This window comes from Leptosomus discolor, chromosome 2 (genome assembly GCF_034619465.1).
Source record: "Leptosomus discolor isolate bLepDis1 chromosome 2, bLepDis1.hap2, whole genome shotgun sequence".
In the NCBI taxonomy this organism is placed as follows: domain Eukaryota; kingdom Metazoa; phylum Chordata; class Aves; order Leptosomiformes; family Leptosomidae; genus Leptosomus; species Leptosomus discolor.
Window position 1 is genome coordinate 23421258 of NC_141392.1, and position 21786 is coordinate 23443043.

Consider the following 21786-nt stretch of genomic DNA (forward strand, 5'->3'; position numbering starts at 1 on the left):
TCACTAGACAGAAATGAGGCAAGCAGCCCTGCTTCAAGCTAAGCATTTATTAGCCCCTTTGCTAAACTGGTGCCCAGTGCAGGAATACTGACTTCATGCATGCTGCTGGCCTACTTCTGGGAATGACGAAATTCTTGTAGAGCTTGTCAGACCTCTCCAAAAGGAGACCACTAGGGTTATGGTGTAACAGGTGCCTCTGACAGAGCTTATTCACCATGTACAGGTTGATGCCATGTAGCAGCATCATGGAGACAAGGCATGACACTCACAGAGAACAGGACAAAGTCACCTTCAGTGTTTTCTGGTTAACAGAAACCATGTTTGCTCACACCATGGCTACAAATTTGCCATAAATCCATAAGTCCCTGATTCCCAAGATAACACCACTTGTGTTAAAAAGGGGGAGCTGGAAAGGAATCTAAGTTGCTTTATCACTCGGAGTTGTTCTGTTGTCTGCCAGTGCCAACTATCCCAGCAGGAAAACCCCAGGGAAAAGGAGTATTCTGCTGCTTTTACAGTAGGCAAATATCCTCCTCGACTGCTCTGATAAAACACAAAGGACGCAAGAGGCAGAGGAGCCCATTCAGCTGCCTGCCCAGACAGCAGCAGGGAAGGGAACCGAGGCAGCAGGTAATTTCTGCTGCTGGCCCTGCGGCTGGGAGCGCCCTCTTTATTCTGGGGGCGTACAAGGACTTTACTAGGGCATACAGAAAGGCTGCTACCTCTCAACTTGGAGGACAGCATCTCTACATTAACTGATGCCCCTCTGTCCTAAAACTCCATCAGCATCTTTCGGCCCTGTCTGCAGCCTAAGCTGCTTATTGCTCGCCTGACTATCTGTAGGGCAGTGGGAACGACACCGCCAGCACCCTCCCTCTGCTCTTCCAATACGTGAGGTTTCACGTACAGCAGCTCTACGTTTCCATCAGGACCATAGCCTTGACTTCTGGGACAAATTCTGTCTTCAGGGGGAGTCTCAGTGCTGGATCCTTGTCTGGCTTATTACCCTGACTCCCTCTTGCTTTCAAGTCTGCAACATACTTCTACTGGTGAAAGAGCAGGCCCATAGTCACTATAAAATGTTGCCAGCACAAAAAAACATTGTGCCCCCAACTACAAGAGCAGCGCACAGTCCCTACAGTTGGCATTAAGTTCTCCTTAAACTACTACTCCACAGTTTTGCATGTTTTCCATCAATGGTCACAGACCAATGAAGAAAAAATCCAACAGTCCAACTCTCCCCTCCCAAAACTCCTCCACAATCCAGGAGAAGAAAAAAAGAAGCTCATGAATGCACTCATAAAGCCAAAGCTCAGTAACGACTCCAGTCTGAATTACTTGTTGTCAGTGAAATTAAAGCTTAAAAGATTAAGATGCATGCAAGCTAACTGTACGACAGAACTAGGTTAAAAATAGATTACAAAGGTCCCAGTCTCTTCAATAAACAGTATTCTACCTGGTTATTAAATCTCTGTTCAGTTTCCCTCTCTCAGCTCTTTGCTATTTGTAACACCTATTTCTCAGGTATATTTTTATACTGAGGTAAAACAGAGTGCATGTCAGCTGATGATTCTGAGAGGCATCCTCAGCTTACACATGGGTTTACTGTGACTTGGACAGAGAAGAGCCTTCTGAATTTAGCTTATTTCCTCAAGTAAAAGAATACCACTGGAGCAGAAGGAGGCAGATCAGACAGTCGAGGCAGTCCTTTTTCACTCCAGTATATTGAGGAACGACATCTGGCCACCAACTAGACCCCTCAACAGAAGAAATAACTGGAAGAGCCTCTGAGAAACCAAGAACATCTCTGGCACAACCCAGCATTCATGGTCCCCTGTTCCATGCAGAGCAGCATGTCTTGTTCTGGGGAAAGGCAGAGAAACTAGAACTCAATTGAAAAACACAGCAGTTAAAAGATAATTAACAAATCAAGCTATGCAGATTAAAAATTACTGTTTAATGCTGGAGTGACTTGCAACTCATGGTTATACTGCTTTCCCTTAAGCACTTTTCACTAACCTCTTCTCATCCTTCATCCTCTTCTGCACCACTGCAAAAGGCTGCAGTTTAGTGCTGGCTGAGGACAGAGGAGAGCTGGATGACATGCAGGAGAGAGCAGCAGAGCTGCAAAAAAGGAGAAGAATCTGGACAGGGAAGTTTTCAAAACTGAACAAACTATTGCTTGTGCTGACTTGAATAAGAGCTGAATTAAGCAAGCACTGACTGCTTCCGAGAATCCCATGTCCTTCCTGCCAAGGATGACGATAGGGCAGTGGAAGGAGGGGGCAATTTACAAAGCACAAACATGAGAGTGAGAGAAGACAGGACAGAGCAAGGCTTGGAGGGGACCCTGGGCTAAGGTCAATCTCCCCATACACAGTTGGTTTGCAGTCATGGAAAAAGCCCAATACAATCCAATACAACGCAGATGGCAGGCTCTATGCCTGGATCTCTTCCCTGCTATCTAGCACAAATCTCCGTGAAACGTTGCTGAGCTTATGTCTGAAGGGCTGCATCTGCTACTGCTTCACCTCTTGCAGCATTCTCTTACTTGCTCATACCCTCTCTTTGCCAGTAGAAAGCAAAGCAGACACAGCCACTAAATAAACCATGTTTGGGTTATGTGACTTAGCTGTACAATTAAAAGAATATGCATTAGTGTCACAGGCATACGGACAACTGATGAAACAGCTACAGACACATCCAATCTGCACTACATCAGCATTTGGGGAATGAGGACAGTTCTTAATATATTTCCATATACTAAAACCATCTACGGCTTATGAATTACACCTCCTGCTAGATGAAATGGCAAATCTTCCTTGGTGTGTGTGTACATGCAAGACATCTGCAGAATATTGCAACAGGACACAAGAAAAAGGAAAAGCTTCTAAGGCTCACGGCCACAGCCAAGTGGGCTGCACTCGGCCACCCACACAGGTGAACTTCATCTATGCCTTGGTCAGAGATTTCAAAATGCATCAGAGGTTGAGTTCTCCATCTTCCAGAGGCCCAGTTTAAGATATTTTTTGAGAGATCTGATTTTCAGAGTGTGGATGCTACTTCAGAGAATCCAACCTTCACAGGTGTTTTGGTTTTGCCATCAGAAACACAGGCAGCCTGCATTGATCGTCGCTTTTTGAAAACTGGGCCTCCTGTGCCAAGGATAAAGACCTTAGGAGAGTTCATTGCTCCTATCAGTGAGAAGAGACAGAAAAAAAAAAATCCCACTCCAGTCCAGAGTCCTCACTGGTGATTCGCAAAGTGTCATCAACACTAATTGGACGAGAAAATCAAGTCACTTTCAGGCTACTGAAACACACATTTCTACTTTTCAGTAGAAAACAATGGCATAAATATTTTTTACATAACCTAGAATGACCTTGGTTTTGAAATTAGTAAGAACACCACCAACTCTTAAGGGTCTGATGGGTAGAGGTATCTCTGCTTATACTGGATCTGAAATTTTTTAAATGTTCAGCACTGTTTAAAAACAAACAAGGGAGACAAGGGGTTTATAATACTTAACACTAACAGAAATGTCTTTATGGTTGTTTAAAGCAATTTTGGTCACTTGCATTTGTTAATCCTTCCCTAGAGTTTGTAACGTACAGAACTTCAGCTCTGGGCTGGCAAATGACAGCCACATGGTTAATCTCCCCAATCTTAAGACATTATTCAAACCAATCCTTTTTCCAGCCCAACTTTGTCCTTTCTGGCTGGGCCACAAAAAAAAAAAAAAAAAGGGGAGCACAATGATACATTAAAGCTGATTTTTGTCTATATCAATCTGTTTTTAGCATGAGAGCAGCTCTTCAGGAGCATTACAACACCACCACAGTTATTTGGAAATCCTAAAGTGAGGTGTAACAGCAGACAGTATAAATAAGTCGTGTGGCTTTTAGAGACCCATCCTGCAAGCAGCTCAGTCTGCAGAAATGAGTTTGGCTGCAATTGCTTGCAGGACTAGAGCTCTAGCTACCAAGGTTACAAATTCCTTAAAATTTCAAAATTAAATACATAACTAAAGAAACGAAGTGGAAGCTTTTCCAATTACTGCCTTGCTTGAGGGCTTCTGGCAGCCTGCTCCCAAGCTACTTCAGACTGACTGCTAAGTATTAAGCACTTTTCCCCTTCACACAGCACCAGCTCCCAGCAGCATCTTCCCACGTGAGCCAGGGCAAGAGACAGGCAGGGTCCAGCTGCAGACCAGCGAAACCCGAGTGGGAGCCTGCAGGCAGGGTGGTCAAGATCTCCATGTTTCTTAACACTGATTTCCAGCACGCTTCCAGCGTGGATGGGGAAGTGCCCTACTCTGAAGGCAGAGGTGACAAGCACCGTAGGAGTGTGTTCAGTCAAGAGGCAGCATAGCCTGACCTGGTGGGCATTTGGAGCAAGAAGAACACAAGGGCATGGCGGGGCTTCCCATTTTAGACTTGCTGTGCTAGGTAAGGGAGCCATGTTATAGGCCTTTTAATGACTTCAGAGACGCGTCCCAGAAGGAGGCCTCTCGCCGTGGCTGTGTCTCTGCTAGGATTAGAAAGCTGGGGTGGTGGGGTCCTCTAGCCATGGGCAGAGTAAGGGCAGATGTGTTGCAAATACTTCAGCACAAACTGCCCGTGGGGTACACCAAGTCTGTAGCTGGTAGAGGAGATGTAAACAGCGGAAAATGCAATTGCCCTGGCTCTAGAGTAGGCTCCTGTACGTCCAAAGGTGCCTCCTTGACATGGATGAAGTTAGCCAGGAGGAGTCAGGTCAAAGAGCCACAGAGCAGAGGAGCAGGGAGAGGAGAAAGGGTCTAGACCACTGTGGGACTGGGGGAAAGTTGGATGCTTGAAAGACAGCTATGGGGTGGATCCATGATCTGGGGGAAAAAAATCTGTCTGGAGAAAGCTTTTCTCTTAGGTCTCAAGAAATGGAGGGGTGGGGAGGGGTTGGGTAACTGATCGAATGGAAAGAAACCTGGAGCATCTGAGTCCTTAGGAACAACATCATCACACCAGCAAAAGCAAGCAATGTTAGAAGATGAAGTGGTTAAGTCACTTGCTTAATTCAGGTCAAGAGTGGTCCTAGGGACGAAGCCAGGGCTCATGATGACAAAGGTGTTTTGTGTGTCCCCTTGGAGAAGGTGGAACATGAGCTGGGACCTAGGAGAAGAAAAGGGGCTCATATGGCTAAAGCAGCGGAATGCTCCCAAGTAGAGCTGGGCTGTATGGACACTGAGATGGCCACTTAAACCAAGGTCAGCCCAGCAAGGAAACCCCTGTGCAATGCTGAGGTGGAGCAGCAGAAGCAGCATCAGGAGCCAGAGGGAGCTGCCCTCTGAAGAAAGGACATGCCACAGGATGCTATACATTCAAGGGAAAAAATGGGCCCGTGCCAGCTCTAATTGGCCCCTAAAATGACAAGTTATTCTTTTGTATTTAATCTCGCTGTGCTTTGTTTCCTCATCTTTAAAACATCCCTTCATCTCACAGAGGTTTGGGGAAAATTAATTAATTGTTCATCAACTGCTCAGATACAATAGCAATGAGATCGGCAGAAGTTCAAGAGGAAATTAATAATTCTGCCTCTGGAACAGGGCTTGAATAGAGCCTGGTAAATAAGGCAGAAGGGCACATACTGAACAATGAATAGAAAACAAAATAATGAATAGCTGCTCATTAAGTGAGCAAAGTCCATTCTGTGCACTGAGGGAGGCAAGGACCCTGTGGAGAAACCAGCATGGGATCCTGTAATTAAAGACTGTATAATAATGCATACACACCAGGGGGGCAAATTAAGGTTGCACAAGGAACCTTAACATTGCTGCTCTCTAACTTTTCAGTGTTTGACTTTCAACCTTAACAACGCTCTTTTAACACAGTATTTAGGTGTGCAGTGTCATATAGAGGTGTAGGCACCATATTTTCCTTCTCCAGTTCCAGCAGTGCGGTATCTATTCTGATTTATTCTGAGAGGTGAGCACTTATCAGCCACTAAAGGCTTAGAAAAATAATCAATTAGAGTTAGTGTTCAAGTAAATATATACCAGCTTTTTGGGGCTGTGGGTTTTTTTCTTTTTTTAAACAATGTGCATGTAGCTAAACCCAGTATTTTCTTAAGCCAAAGAATAATACCTCCAACAGAGCACATATACACTACAACCTATTTTAAAAATAAAACATAACCTGAAGAGAGCTGGTCAGTATTTTTTAATTCAACCTTTTACCAGTCAAAAACAACAAACAAACAAACAGGCTTTCTCACGATAACGAACAGCTCTGCAAAAATAGAGTGCTTATGGAAATGCTGCAGAAGTCCCCTGCAGGTTTTGGTTCTGACTTTCCCAACCCACGGGCACTACAGCACTGTCAATCACTCTGCTGCCAGGCAGCTGCCCCCGACCTCCAGCACAGAGACGTCTCCTCCCCCAGCTCCAAGCTGAGCACCCCAAGAGGAGATGAGGCAGCCCTGCCATGGAGTTATGGCTTGCTGAGTGATGCTGCCAATGATGCTCTCCGACCACCTCCCGGAATGCCAGTGTCTCCAAGTAACCCAGCATCTGACCAGCAGCTCGTGCTGTTGGGTCCTGATCAGATAGCGGGATCCCAACCTGCTGTTGTAACTGCAGCTGCAAATTGCCCTCATCAACACATAAGAGCTCCTGCTGGAACACTGCTGCTACTGCTGGCAGGGGTTAGAGGAGAGCGAGGGTGAGATTACTTCCACCCCTCCGCAACTCCCCTTGAGGAAATTGGTGGTGGAATCATCTTGAAATTGCCCCTCCCTGGCCAGAGGCATCCCACGTGTAAAACAGAGGGGGAAGGGAGTATCAGCCCTTCCTGTCCACCCTGGCAATCTGCAGCAGCCGCCTCCCAACAGCAGAGCATTTAACGATGGGTTTTGATGAAAATGAAGGCCACATAAGCATCGTCAGATTGAAACTGCCACAGGCGCAGGCTTAATTCTCTGCTTCTCTTCTCCCACCTGTCAGACCCGAAAGCCTTCCAGCCTCGAACTGAGATGCCTCAATGCTGCTTTCCAGGGCAGGAGTCCCAGAAAACAGGTCTGTGTCCTGATCAGCCTGGGGAGGAGGGGCTCACAAGACAGCAAAGTTTGGCTGGTAAATCCCTGCCCATCGACTCACTGGTCTCATGTGAACATCAGAGGACTCCAGCTGCTGACTCTGCAGGTCTGGGCTCAAAAGACAAAACCCTGCTCTAGCTGAGCAGGAGCACAGCAGGCAGCTTAGACCGATGGTCTGCCTCCAGGCTTACCTGGCCCATTACAAGGCAACTCAAAACTGAGATTGATGTCCCCAGCATAACTGAAATAACTGAAATCCAATGCCAACCAAATTTAGCACCTATGTTAGTGCATCTATAGAGACATTATTGATAATAAAACCAAATTCCTATTAGTAGTAACACAAAACAAAAAGATGAACCACACCAGTAAAAGTGAATGACTTTTTGGCAAAGGGTTGGGAGTAGGAAAAAAATGAAAAGCACAAACTGAAACGGGGTTTTATTTAGAATACTGGAATTATTTAAATTGATGTTTCTTATTTGCTCATTTAAATCATGATTCCACGCAGTGATGTCAATCATCCCAGTTCTCACCCACACTCTGTGGGTTAAACTGCAGCAAATAGGGGTTAAGTGACTTGACAAAACCACATGCAAATCACTAGCAGAGTCAGGGAAAACTAAGTTGGGACAAAGCAGTTGAAATCTCAGTTCCTGGCTTGAAAGAGATTTGCAGAGCACACTTAGGATGACCTAGAGCAGCCAATCCCCCCTTTGAATTTCATAAAGCTACCACACCTGAAAGGCAAGAGCTTTTTGGCTGTGTTATACCCCTCAGAAACCAACATCTCCCACCTGTAAATGGTCTCTTGAGAATACTGACATTCTCTGTCAACCCCCAAACTCTAGCAAGCCTTTTCCACTGAAAGCTGTTACCTGTAGCTAGTTTTTTTAGTAGGTTTGAGACATGCGATCAATACCATGGGGAGTAACAATCAGATGAATTAGCTCCTGTGCTTTTCTTTATTTGCTTGAAAAAAACAACCTGAGCAAAAGGTCCTACCGATTATAGGAGAACACCTCTGAGGAACACCGCTTCATGCCCTGAGAAAGCTTTGGTCACTAAAAACTGGCCTGAATCAATTGCGTTTTCATAGTAAGATTTACAGTAGAACCACTAACATATTAAGCACGTGTACCTTCCATGCAAATCAAGGGAGCTTAGGTGGCTAAAAAGTACCACTGTGGGCTCTTCCTGAAGCCTCCTCCTAGTGAAAATGTCCACCTTCATCCTGAAAAGGTTAATTGCTAATGCAAATAAAATGGGGTTAAAACTTTCTCAGGAAAGCCCAATCTCTCTGCATGCTTTCTCATACTGACCAAGTTATACAGGCCCCTTCTTTTAAGTTCTTCTTCTGGAACTAGTTATCCTATCGCCCTGTATTGAGAATGTTATCCTGCTTCTCCTCTTTACAAGTAAGTCTGCACAGAAACGCTTCAAATAAAATTTTATAAGACTGTAAAAATACTGGGCATGTTGGCAAGTGCTAAGGTAAATGCAGATTCAGATACTTAATTATACAGTCAATCATGTCTGCAATTCAGACAGCAGCTCAGATCTCACAACTTAATTACTTTAATTTCAGATGAATAGCTTGTGTTGTCATAAGCAGTATGACATGCTGGAAAACAGTCAGAAATTATACTAGGGATAGCCTTACTGCTAGTGAAGAAAAAAGCTGGGGCATCCTTGGAAGTATTAAAACCTGGCTGGTCAAGGCCCTGAGCAACCTGATCCAACTTTGAAATCAGCCCTGCTTTGAGTCAAGGGGGTTGGGGTGGTGAGGGCTTTGGATCAGAGACCTCCAGAGGTCCCTTCCCACACAAACCATTCAGTGATTATGCATATAAATAAAGAGATAAACTACAAGCAAACACTGTATCTTTCTTATACAACTTTGTAAGTCATGCCAGTCACCAACAACATTGTGCCAGCTCAGCACACGCATCTGAAACTATCTTGCACAAAGGCAGCATCTTCTGTGATGTTCCAGAAGTGTCATCATTCTTTCAGAGGCATCTTGCATGGCTCACTGAAGTGCATTTTTATAAGCCAGAGGCACAGACACTTCCTGGCTCCTTTGGTCTAAAAGAACCAGATACAAACGTCACAATGCATTTTTCAATAGCTACCAAGAGGAGGTGTTAAATAATCAACTTTTATTCCTTTGACCACCCACATATCTTGGGCAGCTTAAAAAGCCTGAGTTGATATTTGCTGTTCTGCTTTTCATTTCAAAAATGCAAGATGAATAGCATAGGGCCCTATTAAAAAGAACAAAGCCAGAGAAATCTGTGGCAAGGTTGTGAACCTGGCAGCTGATTTCACAGTACAGCCAAGGCACAGGATGAAGCAAGAACTGTTAGGAATCATTAAATGCTCTTACCTGTCCTGCAAAAAGCCCACACACGCCAATAATACAGAGAATGTTAAATACAGCTGAGCCTACGATGGTTCCAACGCCTACGTCTCCTTTTGTGATAAAAACACCTGAAAAACAAGTTCAAGGCAAGCTGTGTAAATTGGAAAGAGCAGAATTTTTCCACAAAAAATTGCAGATCTCACACCCCATTAATGAATCTAAGGGCATAGACCAGTTCTGCCACTTTTTCTCGTATTTAGTAGGGCAAGTTGCAGAGAAAGGTACTGAGTTGAATAAAGGTGGCAGAACTTGCTTTCTGAGGGGATCTGGATAGATTGTCTAATGAAAACCAAATACTTTAGACCTGTCTAAGTCACCAACTTCATGGATCCAACATTATGGCAATATACACCATAGAAGACAGTAAGCTCTGTGGGAGCAGCTAGTGGACACAAATCTCCAAGAAACTATCTCCCACATAAGACATGCCCTCATATCCCCTCTGCTCTTCCCCATAACTCCATCCCTAGCAGCTTCAACAGGCAAGTAGAAGCTTGAGTTGGAGTTGATTCAGAGCTGCCTGGCCACTAGCTACTTGCAAGTTGAATGATGCCTCTCAGGATGAGTTATGAGGCTACATTACAAGCTTCTTTCAGAGTTCTTCTGTCAAATTTGGTTAAAATTGGCCAATGAGGTTAATAGTGAGGGAGATGAACTGTCAGACACATGCATCATGGTACTGCACAAAATTCTTTCCTTAGGAAGTCAGTCTAAAAATAACACTCCATCTCCTGCTAGCTGTCAGTCTGTTTAAATTCACCACTTGCTTTTAAGGTTCCAATAGTATTTATCTGGCCAGCATAGTTTAGACATTTCTCTTCCACTTTATCCTTTTCTCAGAAAGGTATTACACAGAAGCAGTCACTCACCAAGTGATACTCAGTATCTGGCGGATTACACCACAGCAAGATAATGATCTGACTGTTAGGGCTTCTCCAAGCTGCCTGAAGGAATCTGGTTTTATTTTCACCCTGCTACTGCATTATTCTTAACTGGAATACAACCCCAACTTGGTCCAATTTAAGTTCCTACATTTTAAGGCTTTGCTTGTGTAATCAGACCTCTGTGCAGAGTATGCAGCTTTGTATGAATTAATTTGGGCTCTGCATCTGATAGCTGTAACTGAAATAGAAGTATCTTCTAGAGAAAGTATATAAGCTGAGAATGATTCTCCTCAGTGATGGAGAGCTCACCTTAACCTCCCAACTGCTGCTCTAATGATCACCTACCAACAGAGATGTGGATGAGTAAAACTGCAAGGACACTTTCCCCTTGTGCCAGGTAGCATACGTACAGCATCCTTTTACAACAGCTGACTGCAGTCCCCTCTTAGCTCAAGGCTATTGAAGGACCACACGAGGTTCCCAGGTTTCACACACTTAAGGACTACTGAATCCCTTGATCACACTTCCCATAAGTGGAGAGTTGCTTTGGCAGTGTGATGCTCTGACAAACTTGTTGCCAGGAGAAAGCACTTCAAATCCTCTTCTCCTCCCCACTCTGGCTTTCCCAGAGGGAAGTGGTGTTAAAAGATTAACCAGAGTAGAGTGATAGCAGAGAATCTGTGGCTGAGGACACAAAGAGTTCGCCTGGGTACCAACCCAGGAGGCCAAAGGTGCATCCTTTCATGCTATGGCGTGGCAGATAGTGAAGGAGGGCAGACAGGAGGGGAGAGGGCTGCACGTGCAGAGCTCAGCACTGTGCAGTCTGGCTGTGCTACAGCAAGGCAGACTAAGGGAGAGCCAAGGCGAACCGCCTACTGGCCCTGGTTTGACGGGGTCTGATGAAACCACTTCCATGGCAGCCCTGCTATGGGATAATGGCACTTTTTCAGAGCCACTTCATCTAGCGAGGATTCGCCACAACTAGTCCTATGCGTGTCCATGAGAGAAGGGCCAGGTATTACAATGAATGTTACAGGTGCTTAGCAGTCCCATTTCAACTCTGAAAAACAGCCAGGGAAACATGGAGGTTCCAGGAAGCAGCAGCAGGTTAGTTACCTATGACAGATGTAAACAACTCAGGAGCAGAGCTTCCCGCTGCCATGAAAGTTGCCCCAGCCACATCTTCGCTAAGATGCAAGCGCTGCAGAAAAACACATCAGAGTCATTGATTACAACACTGAGAGGCTGAAGGAATTCAAGTAGAAACATTGAAATTGTCCACCAAGAAAGGGAAACTGCTGATACGTATAAGGTTTTATGTCAATAGAGTTTAAGTATAGGGGAAGAAGTCATCACGGGCATTGGCTACTTAAGTTAGCATCTCCTTCTAGACAGGCCAAGTTGTGGCTGTGACACCCTTTACAGAGGAGAGAAAGAGCAGTCCTCGCTCTGGACAACAGCGAGGCAGTTTCACCAGTCACAGCTCTCTCCTCCATGACCCCAACAATACACACCTTGTCTCATCTGCTTTGGTCCGGAAAGGGTAGGGCTGGAACTCAGGCTTGTTTCACCCCCCAGTCGCCTTCCCTGGTATCATTTCAGCCTTGGACATTTAACCTCTCCTCACCCCCTTTCACTTGGGTCACCATCGAAGATACTTACCTCCTACAGCCTTCCCATAGCAGTTCCCAGGGACTATCTAAAACGGAGGTTTCTGGAAGGGAAAGGACCTGCTACTCTGTGGAAACTTCATTGGCATATGCTGTTTCCAAAAAATTACTTGGTTAATTACTTCCTTTACATTTTCTGCATTCCCACTGCTCCATCTGCACAAGTCACTGTTCAGCAAATGTGACAAGGCTGTTAAAGACCACATGCCTTGCTGGCACCTTCCACAGTTTAATGAGTAGCTAAAAAAAGCCACCCCCCACCATACGGCCATAAACTACTGAGCTGTTACTACACAAAGCTGGCTTGCTCGCATGCGTGCAAGTCAGTGGCTGCCATTGTACAAGCAAGGGGAAGGCAGCTTGAGGGTGGTGGGGACATTTCCCTAGCAGAACTGGCTGCTTGAAGTGACACACCCAGCCTGGTAGGACAGAGGAAGCCTTCCTCTCTCCTCTTCCCTCCACAGCTGTGCAGAGTTTCTCTGCAGCTTTACTGTTACCAAAATACATTTGCACAGATACAAGATTGCAGAAATCCTCCCACCAGCCTTATCTGGACCGAAGATTCCACAAAAGCTATTCCAGGCCTGTAAGAGAAGGTAACTCTATCCACTGACCATACACATATAACAAAAAATTTTGCACATATGTTACGGGGACAAGGGAAAAAAGGAAAAGATGTGCTCTCACCGGGAATGCTTTTTAAGCAGACCATGGCATTGTTGCACTACTTGTGGAACCTGATTAAACACAGCTTTATGGAAAAAGATTTCAAATAGGATTAAAAATGCACCCGTAGTAAGTTTGCAGATGACATATTAGGTGAGAGTGTTGATCTGCCTGAGGGTAGGGAGGCTCTACAGAGGGACTTGGACAGGCTGGATTGATGGGCCGAGGCCAGTTGTATGAGGTTCAACAAGGCCAAGTGCTCGGTCCTGCACTTGGGTCACAACAACCCCCTGCAAAACTACAGGCTCGGGGAAGAGTGGCTGGAAAGCTGCCCGGCAGAAAAGGACCTGGGGGTGCTGGTTGACAAGCAGATGAATATGAGTCAGCAGTGTGCCCAGGTGGCCAAGAAGGCCAATGGCATCCTGGCTTGTATTAGGAATAGTGTGGCCAGCAGGAGTAGGGAGGTGATCGTCCCCCTGTACTTGGCACTGGTGAGGCCACACCTCGAGTACTGCGTGCAGTTTTGGGCCCCTCACTGCAAGAAAGCCATTGAGGTGCTGGAGAGAGTGCAGAGAAGGGCAACGAAGATGGTGAAAGGCCTAGAGAATAAGTCTTGTGAGAAGCAGCTGAGGCAACTGGGGCTATTTAGTCTTAAGAAAAGGAGGCTGAGGGGAGACCTTATCGCTCTCCACAACTACCTGAGAAGATGTTGTAGAGAGGTAGGTGCTGGTCTCTTGTCACAGGTAATTAATGACAGAACAAGAGGGAACGGACTCAAGCTGCACCAGGGTAGGTTTAGGCTACACATTAGGAAAAAAAAATTCTCTGAAAGGGTTGTCAGGCATGGGAATAGGCTGCCCAGAGAGGTAGTTGAGTCACCATCCCTTAATGTGTTTAAAGGTCATTTAGATGTGGTGCTTGGAGATATAGTTTAGGGGTGTACTTAGCAGAGAAGGGTTGGTGGTTGGACTTGATGATCTCAAAGGTCTTTTCCAACCTGAATGATTCTAAGATTCTGTTGTAGAAGTTCATAGGACTGGAAACAGATCCCAAAGGCCAGTTTCTTCTTCAGGATTCTCTATGGAAATGTAGAGACAGTCATCCTACAATAGCCAGTCTGCAACTCGACGGTGTCTTTTGAAAGAAAAGACCATCAGCCAAGGAAACCAGATGTGCTGACTTTCTGTGGGGATGGTTTAATTTAAACCCTCGAGGACAGTTCCTAGATAATTTATTGCAATGCATATGATGATTTAGTTAATACCACAGAGCAGAAAACACAGCCCACCATGTAGGAGGGAAAAATGTGTTCTCTGGTATTTGCAGACAAATGTTTGCTATCAACGTGTGACGTTAGTCGCATCACATAAACAGTGTGTAACACCAATAATGGAGAGTAGCTGGGCAAATGCAAGTACAAGCTGTTTTAGAGAACAAATGAAAATCAGGGCTTTACTGTAAGTACCTCTGAACTAAGGCAGAATGTGAATGTCTACCATAGCAAGTGTTCTGGAACAAATTCTCATCTCAGCACACAGATTTGGGATCACAAACTCTTTGCTGTTTTAACTCAACAACTGCTTTCCAAACTAGATGAAGCTAAGCCAGGAAAAGGATTTTAGAATTTTAGAATTAGTGCATCTAAACTGTGAGTGACTGTAGAATAACTATTAATTGATCTCTGACACCAAATAAGCATTCAGGCAGGAGGTCTGAATTCTTTTGTGCTGGATAGACAAGTGGCAGTTGGATTACCGATGGTAGATCTTTGGTCAGCAGCAAGTTGTTACCATTTACAGTTGTTTGCACGCTAAGCACATTACATGAACTGCCATACCCAGTACAACCTCTTAGATGCGAGTTTCTGCCAAGGGGTTCTCTCCCCTCTTCCTCTCTCTCTCTCTCATGATTATTTTTTGCGAGTTAACAAACAAGTGAACACCCTTGAAAACATCACAGGTCTTATCTCATCAGGTGATGGAAGAGGACTCTGGCGGTCTTCTCCCTCACAATGCAGCCCTGGCTCTCCAAGGCAGCCTACTCATTTCACAGAGTCTTTATGTGAGGAGAGTACTGGTTGGTGTAGCATCTGCTGTCATTGGGCAGTGATAAAAGCTCCCCTTTGATAGAAAAATAGGCAAGAGTGGATATTATCAAAGGCTGCAGAGGCCTTTGCAAAGGGACCCAAATCTTTTCCCATGCATTCTTGAGTGCTAACATCAAGGACAAACCATGAAAAGCTGGATGATTTAAAGACAAGCCATTCTGGACTGATAAAATGAAAAGTAGTTGGATCAGGAAACAGGAATGCGTATTTCTTTTGCTATCATGTAATCACAGAACTGCTTAATTATGCATTAAAAAAATAAATAAAAGGATTGAATACCCCCAAAGGTCACCTATAGGGTGAGAAAAATCTTTTTTTTTGGGAGAGAATCAAGTAGGAGCAATAACAATAGTAAAATCCTGATCCATTTATATGACCCATTTTGATAATCTCTAATGACACAGTATCTTTCTTCTGGACAGCATACTTCTATTAAGAAATTACGAGGTCTAGTATTCTGTTGCTAAGTTTTCTCTTTCACACACAACTTGTGTATGTGAAATAATCACTTGTTATTATCATCTTATTTTAATGGTGGTGTTGGGTAACATGATGGTTCAGAATCATTAAAGTACACGAGGAGTTGTTTTGTACCACTGAGAAGAACACAACCAAAAAGTAAAGATTTGGCCAAGTGAAAGTAGCCTTCTAGGACCATGGGGCCCGAAACACATCTAAGAATTTGTCAGAAGAACATACGGCACCATAATTCTGACACTTGTACTTCTATAACCAACCTTCTGAGGTAGGTGGAGAGATGCACAGACCCTGCACCTATAGAAAGCTAATGACAGTAAAAGGAGAGGGAAGGACTTCTCTGGTCTGTGAGTCTCTTGTTCCCTATAACGAAGTTTACCACCAGTAAAGTTAGAAACTATTAACACCATGCACCATGTTTCTTACCATGATTTGTAAATACGGTCGAGGACCAACATTTCCACTGACCAGTGCAGGAAACAGAGGTGCAGAGAAGCAATGGAGCTTGTCCAGGATCACCAAGGGAGTCCATAGCACAGCTGTAACAGGAGCTAGCACTCCACAGACCCAGATCAGACCTCTGAGCCATAAGCAAGGCCACTAATCAAAATACGCTCATAGATAGGATCTAATGAATGCTCTGTCAAGAGAAACAATAAACTCCCTCAATCTTCTGGCTCCACCTGTGTCACTCTGGGTGGCAGGCCTGCCCTTGGGCATATCGACAGCATCCCAAAATACAAGCCTGTCCTGGACACTGCTTACTTAGCTCTGGTTTCATTCATCTAAAGCGACCTGAGCTGGCCTTCTAGACCCACGTTTCCCAACAGCGTTCCCTTGCTCAGGAGAGGGGAGGAAATAACTCAGCATGGCTACATCTCTAGCATCTCCTATTCCTGCTTCCACATCAACCTCTCCGTTGTCGTCCCGTCCGTCCCCCCCCCCCCCCCTCCCCCCGCCCCCAAACCTCGCACTGGCTTTCCCTAGATTCAGCCTCAGAGTGTGCAACAACTTCGCAGGACAGAAGCTTCTCCTTGTGTTGTCGCCCTTCAGTTACCTGAATACTTATGCACCAAAACAGTGGTATTTCCTGGGGACTTTTTTTTTTTTCTTATGATGATGATGCAGAAAAAGGCTTGTACAACAGGGTGCTGAACTACAAACATCAGCTTAGTTTAGAGGCAACTTCCATCAGAGCTGTCAGCACAAATGATTTCTCCTGCCATCTCCCACACCTCCTCCCAGGGCCAGGGACAGCCCGTGCCCTGATGAGCGACACTTATTGCCAGGGAGATCAGCAGGCGTGTCCTCCAGCTGACAGAGACATCTAACTGGCAAGACCAAACCGTATATTCTACGTGCAAAGATTTCATCGCTTGAGACTGACATTGGAGAGGGCTCCCAGTCATTTTGGCGCATGGTCTGTGTTGACCCTGTAGCTGTCTGAGCTGATTTAGGCTAAAATGTACTCCTTGTCTTCTAAAATTTCAGCATGCCAACCTCAGCAAAAGAGGGACAGAGTCCCTTGCATCTGCTGGAAGTGTTCAAGAGCCTCTTTACAGCTGACCTAGCTGTCCCTGCTGCTTTACAACCAACACAACGCAACATACGAAACTCATGACTTTGAAGGTAAGGTACAAGACCTATGATTTCTACTGAGGGTAAATCACCAGAGGTTTTAATTTATACCAGCTAAGGGCAGGGCCTAGAGTTTTGAAAAAGACACCTGCAAAGACACACAAACATGAGGCAACAGCAACTATCACAGCGTGAATGGTTGGAGCACCTGGAGAGCCATCAGCCTGTGAACTCCTGCACTGGGCACTGCACAAGCAAAGCTGACAGGCCCCGGGAAGTGACCGCGCTGCACATCTGCAGTGTCCTGAACCTAAACCAAGACATCATGTCTAACCGAAGTCCAAGATGCCAAACCCAGCTCTCGCGGGGGTCTGCTCAGGGCAGTCCTGCTCTGGCTAGGCAGCACTGCCTGTTGGTGGCTGCACCAGAAGCCAGTAAGTGCCAGAGCAAGTGCACCAGCGGTGTGCAGGTCCTCACTGGTTGGGCAGCGGGAGCAGGAGGGAAGTGCAGCTCCCTGTCCCACAGGGCCAGGACCACACGCAGGGGCAGGACCCAGCTCTCAGGCAGCCAGCTGAGAGCTTGGCATCTTGCCCTGGGTGGGGTTTTTTTTGGTGGTGTTTTTTGTTGGTGGTGGTTGGGTTTTTTGTTTGTGGGGGTTTTTTTGTTTTTTTTTTTTTTTAAATACCAACACATCTAAACTCCCTTGTGCATTTTTTTCTTTCTCGGCCTGGTGGTTGGAAGGCTTCTAAGTTTTAAGTTAATGGTGTATGAAACTCAGAAACACCCCGTGGATGAATATTTCCATGCAAAAGTCAAGAAATAAAAGGTTATCATCTTCCAAGTCCCAGGAGAACCAAGTGACATGACTGAAGCCATAACCAAACCAAAGCACTGTTCCCTACATGGGCAATGAATAACATCCCACCCCTCTCATGGTCTCCAATGGCTGGATCCTACCTCAAGGGCATGGTTTCTCAGCCAGAGAGGAAGGAGTACGTCAGCGCAAGCAGTAGAGCACAGGACAAGCTAACAAGCTCTGCTGGGCTTATTACCTGAAAACTCATGCTGCAGCTTGCACGGCCAGGGACCCCGCAGCATGGGGCTGAGTTTAGGAATCACCACTCTAGAGAACATGTTTTTCACTATGTTATAAATTGCCTCCATTTTTAAGAAGTGGTATGATGCATATATAGGAATTGTTATTCGAGAGGTGACTGCTAGCTTTCAGAGGAAGCATCAGCCAAGTTTACCCACCAGCAGACTCCCAGACCATCTCCTGCGAGTTAGAACACGAAGCTGAGCCAATGCACATATGCAGTGTTGAGCAACTAAACAAGACGCATGGGGAACACTCTAAGACAATAGTAAATACACTACCATCACGTTCTGAGGCTCTCAAGGAGAACTGCTGCTAAAGCAGCACACAAGCTTAAGTAACATAATCTAATACTTACTTCGCAAATCTTTTCCAATGAAGGGACAAAGAAATCATCGCAGACAATTGCCAAAGCATAAAACATATACACGGCCTGCAAAAGAAAAGAGAAAAATGTTGAGTCTAGAGACTGTCAAGCAGAAATGAACTGCAGTGTCCCAATTTATCTTAGGTTTGTTTTGGTAGATACTTTCTTAAAAAAAAAAAAAAAAGCTCTCGTAAGAATTCATGGGTCTTTCTGGGATTTAATAGAAAGATCATGAAGTATTAATCCAAAAGTTCTTACAAGCTATCAAAAGCTGCCAACATTTTATCATCATTATAAAGACTACTTTTTTTTTTAATTCTCTGGATATCAGTAAGCCACACTTAAATATTTTTGCCTTCCTTTTTTCCTCCCTGTTGTACAGCGCAAGGCTTTTATATGATTGCAATCTGTGAAAATCTAAACCCTAGAGGAGTAATTTTTGAAATGCTAGTGTTTTGAAAAGGGGAAAGGAGTTTGTTTTCTGCAACTGAAGTGCCCTGCCATGTCATCTGAGATCCCAGTGATAATTCTTGCTAAACTCCACACAGGAACAACTTCCAAATGACTGAAACCCAAGGGTGAACATGAGACTTGAAAGGACATCTAGCGAATCAACTCTTTCAATTCCACACAAGAAGCATTTAACCTGTACTTCTGTATTATTAAACAGAAAGCCATTTCTGTATTATTAAACAGAACATGCTAGGGCTTGATCTCTGCCCTGACAGGCAAACGGCACAGCGTGGTGTACACCCATGCAGCTAAGCTCTCATCCTCCCCACAGAGGGTAACCTGGCCCATATTGCCCAGAGGGAAAGATCCCTATCCCCTGCCTCGACTTGTGTCCTGGTGCTGGATAGGAAAATGCTCATTGGCATAGGGGAAAACAAGGTGAAAAGCGTGTCAGCTACCTAACAGAGCACACCATCAAAGCCAGGCTTGCACCCACGTCCTGGCCCGCTCTACTTCACTGGAGAAGACATAGCTGAGGCCACCCAGGCTATTCCTGTGCACCACTGTATACAAACTTAGACCTGCAGTAAAGGAATGGAGCCAGAAATACGGAGAATCAAGAAAAAGGGCATCACCTGAACAGGGCAGCCCTGCCTGCGTTGCCCAGGGGACGCGCTGTGGAGAGCAGAGCTGCCCCTGGACTGCCATAGCAAAGTTTTAAAGTCAAGTGTTCTGTGCAGCAGGGGAAGCAGGAGAGGACAACTGCACCCTCTGAAGACCCGCAAGACAGGCCAGCGCTCATCCCTCGCAGCACTCCTCTGTGTCAGGTATGCAGCCTATCTATTACAGCTGGCATCCCCATAGGAACCAGAAAACAATCTGTCTGCACGTGCTACCAAAAACTTGCCACCACAGACAGAGTCTACATTACCATCTTGGATCTCCTTCTCAGCAGACTACAGTATCAGCAAAGGCTTATTTATTGCTATGTACTTGTCAAAGCATGGACGCAAAAGAGTGATCCTTAAATTTTGGGGATGTAAACAGAGAGGCGAGGCTCAGGGCATAAACCTGGAACAAACCAAACTGCAGCAGCTGTGTGCAAACCAGCTACACCCAAAAAGAGGGGACGCGAAAGGCTGCACACGGTGAGGCAGGAGGGATGAACACCTGAGCTCTCCCTCTCCCATTGCCCCTCTGGGAGCTGGCTGGCCATGTCTGGCAGAGGTAGGACCCTGCGTGGGGCTGCACACCGGGCTCAGGCTTGCAGGCTCACTGCTCCCGTGCATCAAAGGAAATTATGCTCCCCTGCATCACCATGCGGCACGAAGTCACCACAGACAGAGATACACGTGCTGCTCTGGAGCAGTGCGTATCGTTAACCACAACAGCAGACTGAGCATCACCGCCGGGTCTGCACAGTGCACAGCACAGCCCCAGGGCTGGCTTACAGCACCACAGTCCCGCAGCGGCACTTGGGTCCCCATCCTGCCCCGAGTTAACACCCCTTGTCTGACTTGATCACGTTAAGTCCCCCTCACACTGGAAATGTACACCTCTGTAATATTTCGCTAGGTTTTCAGTGGGTGTAGTTGTTAGGGTGTTCTTTTCCTTTTTTTTTTTTTTTTTTTTTTTTTTTTTTTTTAAGAGACAGACATTCTTACCTGTAGAACTACCTGTACTGTGCCTGGATGCAAACAGACCAATAAAGAAGTACTTTCGGCATCCAGTCCAATAAAGCAGGTGAACCTGCATCAATCACTTTCTTTTTCACAGTAACACTCAAAGACATTACAACATTATTCATCTTTCCACTCCCAAAGTGAGACAAAACTATTCTGAAGTTCAAAGACGGCTCCATCTTTTTTGTAACACCTGCCATGTACCATTACAGAACTATTTTTACAAGCAGTGCAGCTCCAGTGAATAACTAGAGCCGAGAGAAGTGGCCAATATTTGTAGAAAAAACAGTGTCTTAATCCTGTCAAAGCACAGAGTTATTACCACATCACCAACAGATCCTCCTGCTTTGCTCATTTTCGAAGCTTACTGTTGAAGCTTGGGTGATGGGAGGAGTCCCAAGTATTTTTTTCTGGAGGGAAAGCAGCAAGAAAAATGCCCTCTGGGTTTTTGTTCTTATTTGAATTTTCCAGGATTAGGTTTAAATCCTCCAACCCCTCCAAAAACCCAGATTCTAACTTGCCAGAATTTAATTATGACTTTGCTGCAAAAAGCCAGTAATTTTTGTGAAATCTAAGCCATGAAAACTTTCCAAGCTCAAAAATAATCCAAGTTGATTTTTTTTCAGGATTAGAGATGGGAATTTCATCACAATGGATGATTTTGACACCATCTTGAAGATTCAGTGCTAGACTGTCACTTAGAACAGTTTTTGCGCTCCTCTGTCATTACTCATGAACAGGAATAAATGTAACTTACACTTTATAAAACCCTTACACTGCAAAATGGCCCAGAGGACCATGAACGTAAGCAAAATTCCAGGTCTACAACTCTGCCGGTTGCAGCAGAGACCTTGATCTTGTAGAGGGAGCACTAGCTGCTGACATGATACCAAGAGACAACTGTATGAACAGAGATAAAGGAAGCAAATGGCTCACAGACATTGTGCATCACAAGAAGAAGGATAAGAAGCAGTTCCAGTTACATGGCCAAAACTCACTGAAATCCAACGGATAGCGGGTGCCCAACTTCAGCCTGGATTTTTTGATCTGCTAATCATATCAGTCTGCAGCGGGTCATGTCATCATTTTCCCTTCCGAAATACACAGTAATACTTTTCAAGAACACTAATCTGTACATCATCATCCCTATAAACTGAGCACATCCTCTATGTTTGACATAATCTACAATCGCAGGGCATCATATGGCTGCTTGGGTTTCCTGCAATCTGCTGCTGTTGTGGTAGCCAAGTTCTCCCAAAGTGGGGCAAGGCAATGGGGATGGAGAGAAGGCAACCAAAAAAGCACATGCTCAA

The 21786-nt window shown here is 45.2% G+C and overlaps 1 protein-coding gene across 1 annotated transcript in view; it reads right to left on the reverse strand.

Annotated features, from left to right (window-relative positions):
* SLC24A3 (solute carrier family 24 member 3) overlaps positions 1-18407 on the reverse strand; it is a 59364-nt gene extending 40957 nt beyond the window's left edge. The window contains exons 1-3 of the mRNA XM_086460753.1: positions 18330-18407; positions 11494-11578; positions 9458-9561 (exon numbers count right to left, since the gene is read on the reverse strand). Coding sequence (XP_086316879.1) covers positions 9458-9561; positions 11494-11578; positions 18330-18395 — 255 coding nt within the window. The 5' untranslated portion in view covers positions 18396-18407. The remainder of the gene's footprint in view (positions 1-9457; positions 9562-11493; positions 11579-18329) is intronic.
* Positions 18408-21786: the final 3379 nt, after the last annotated feature.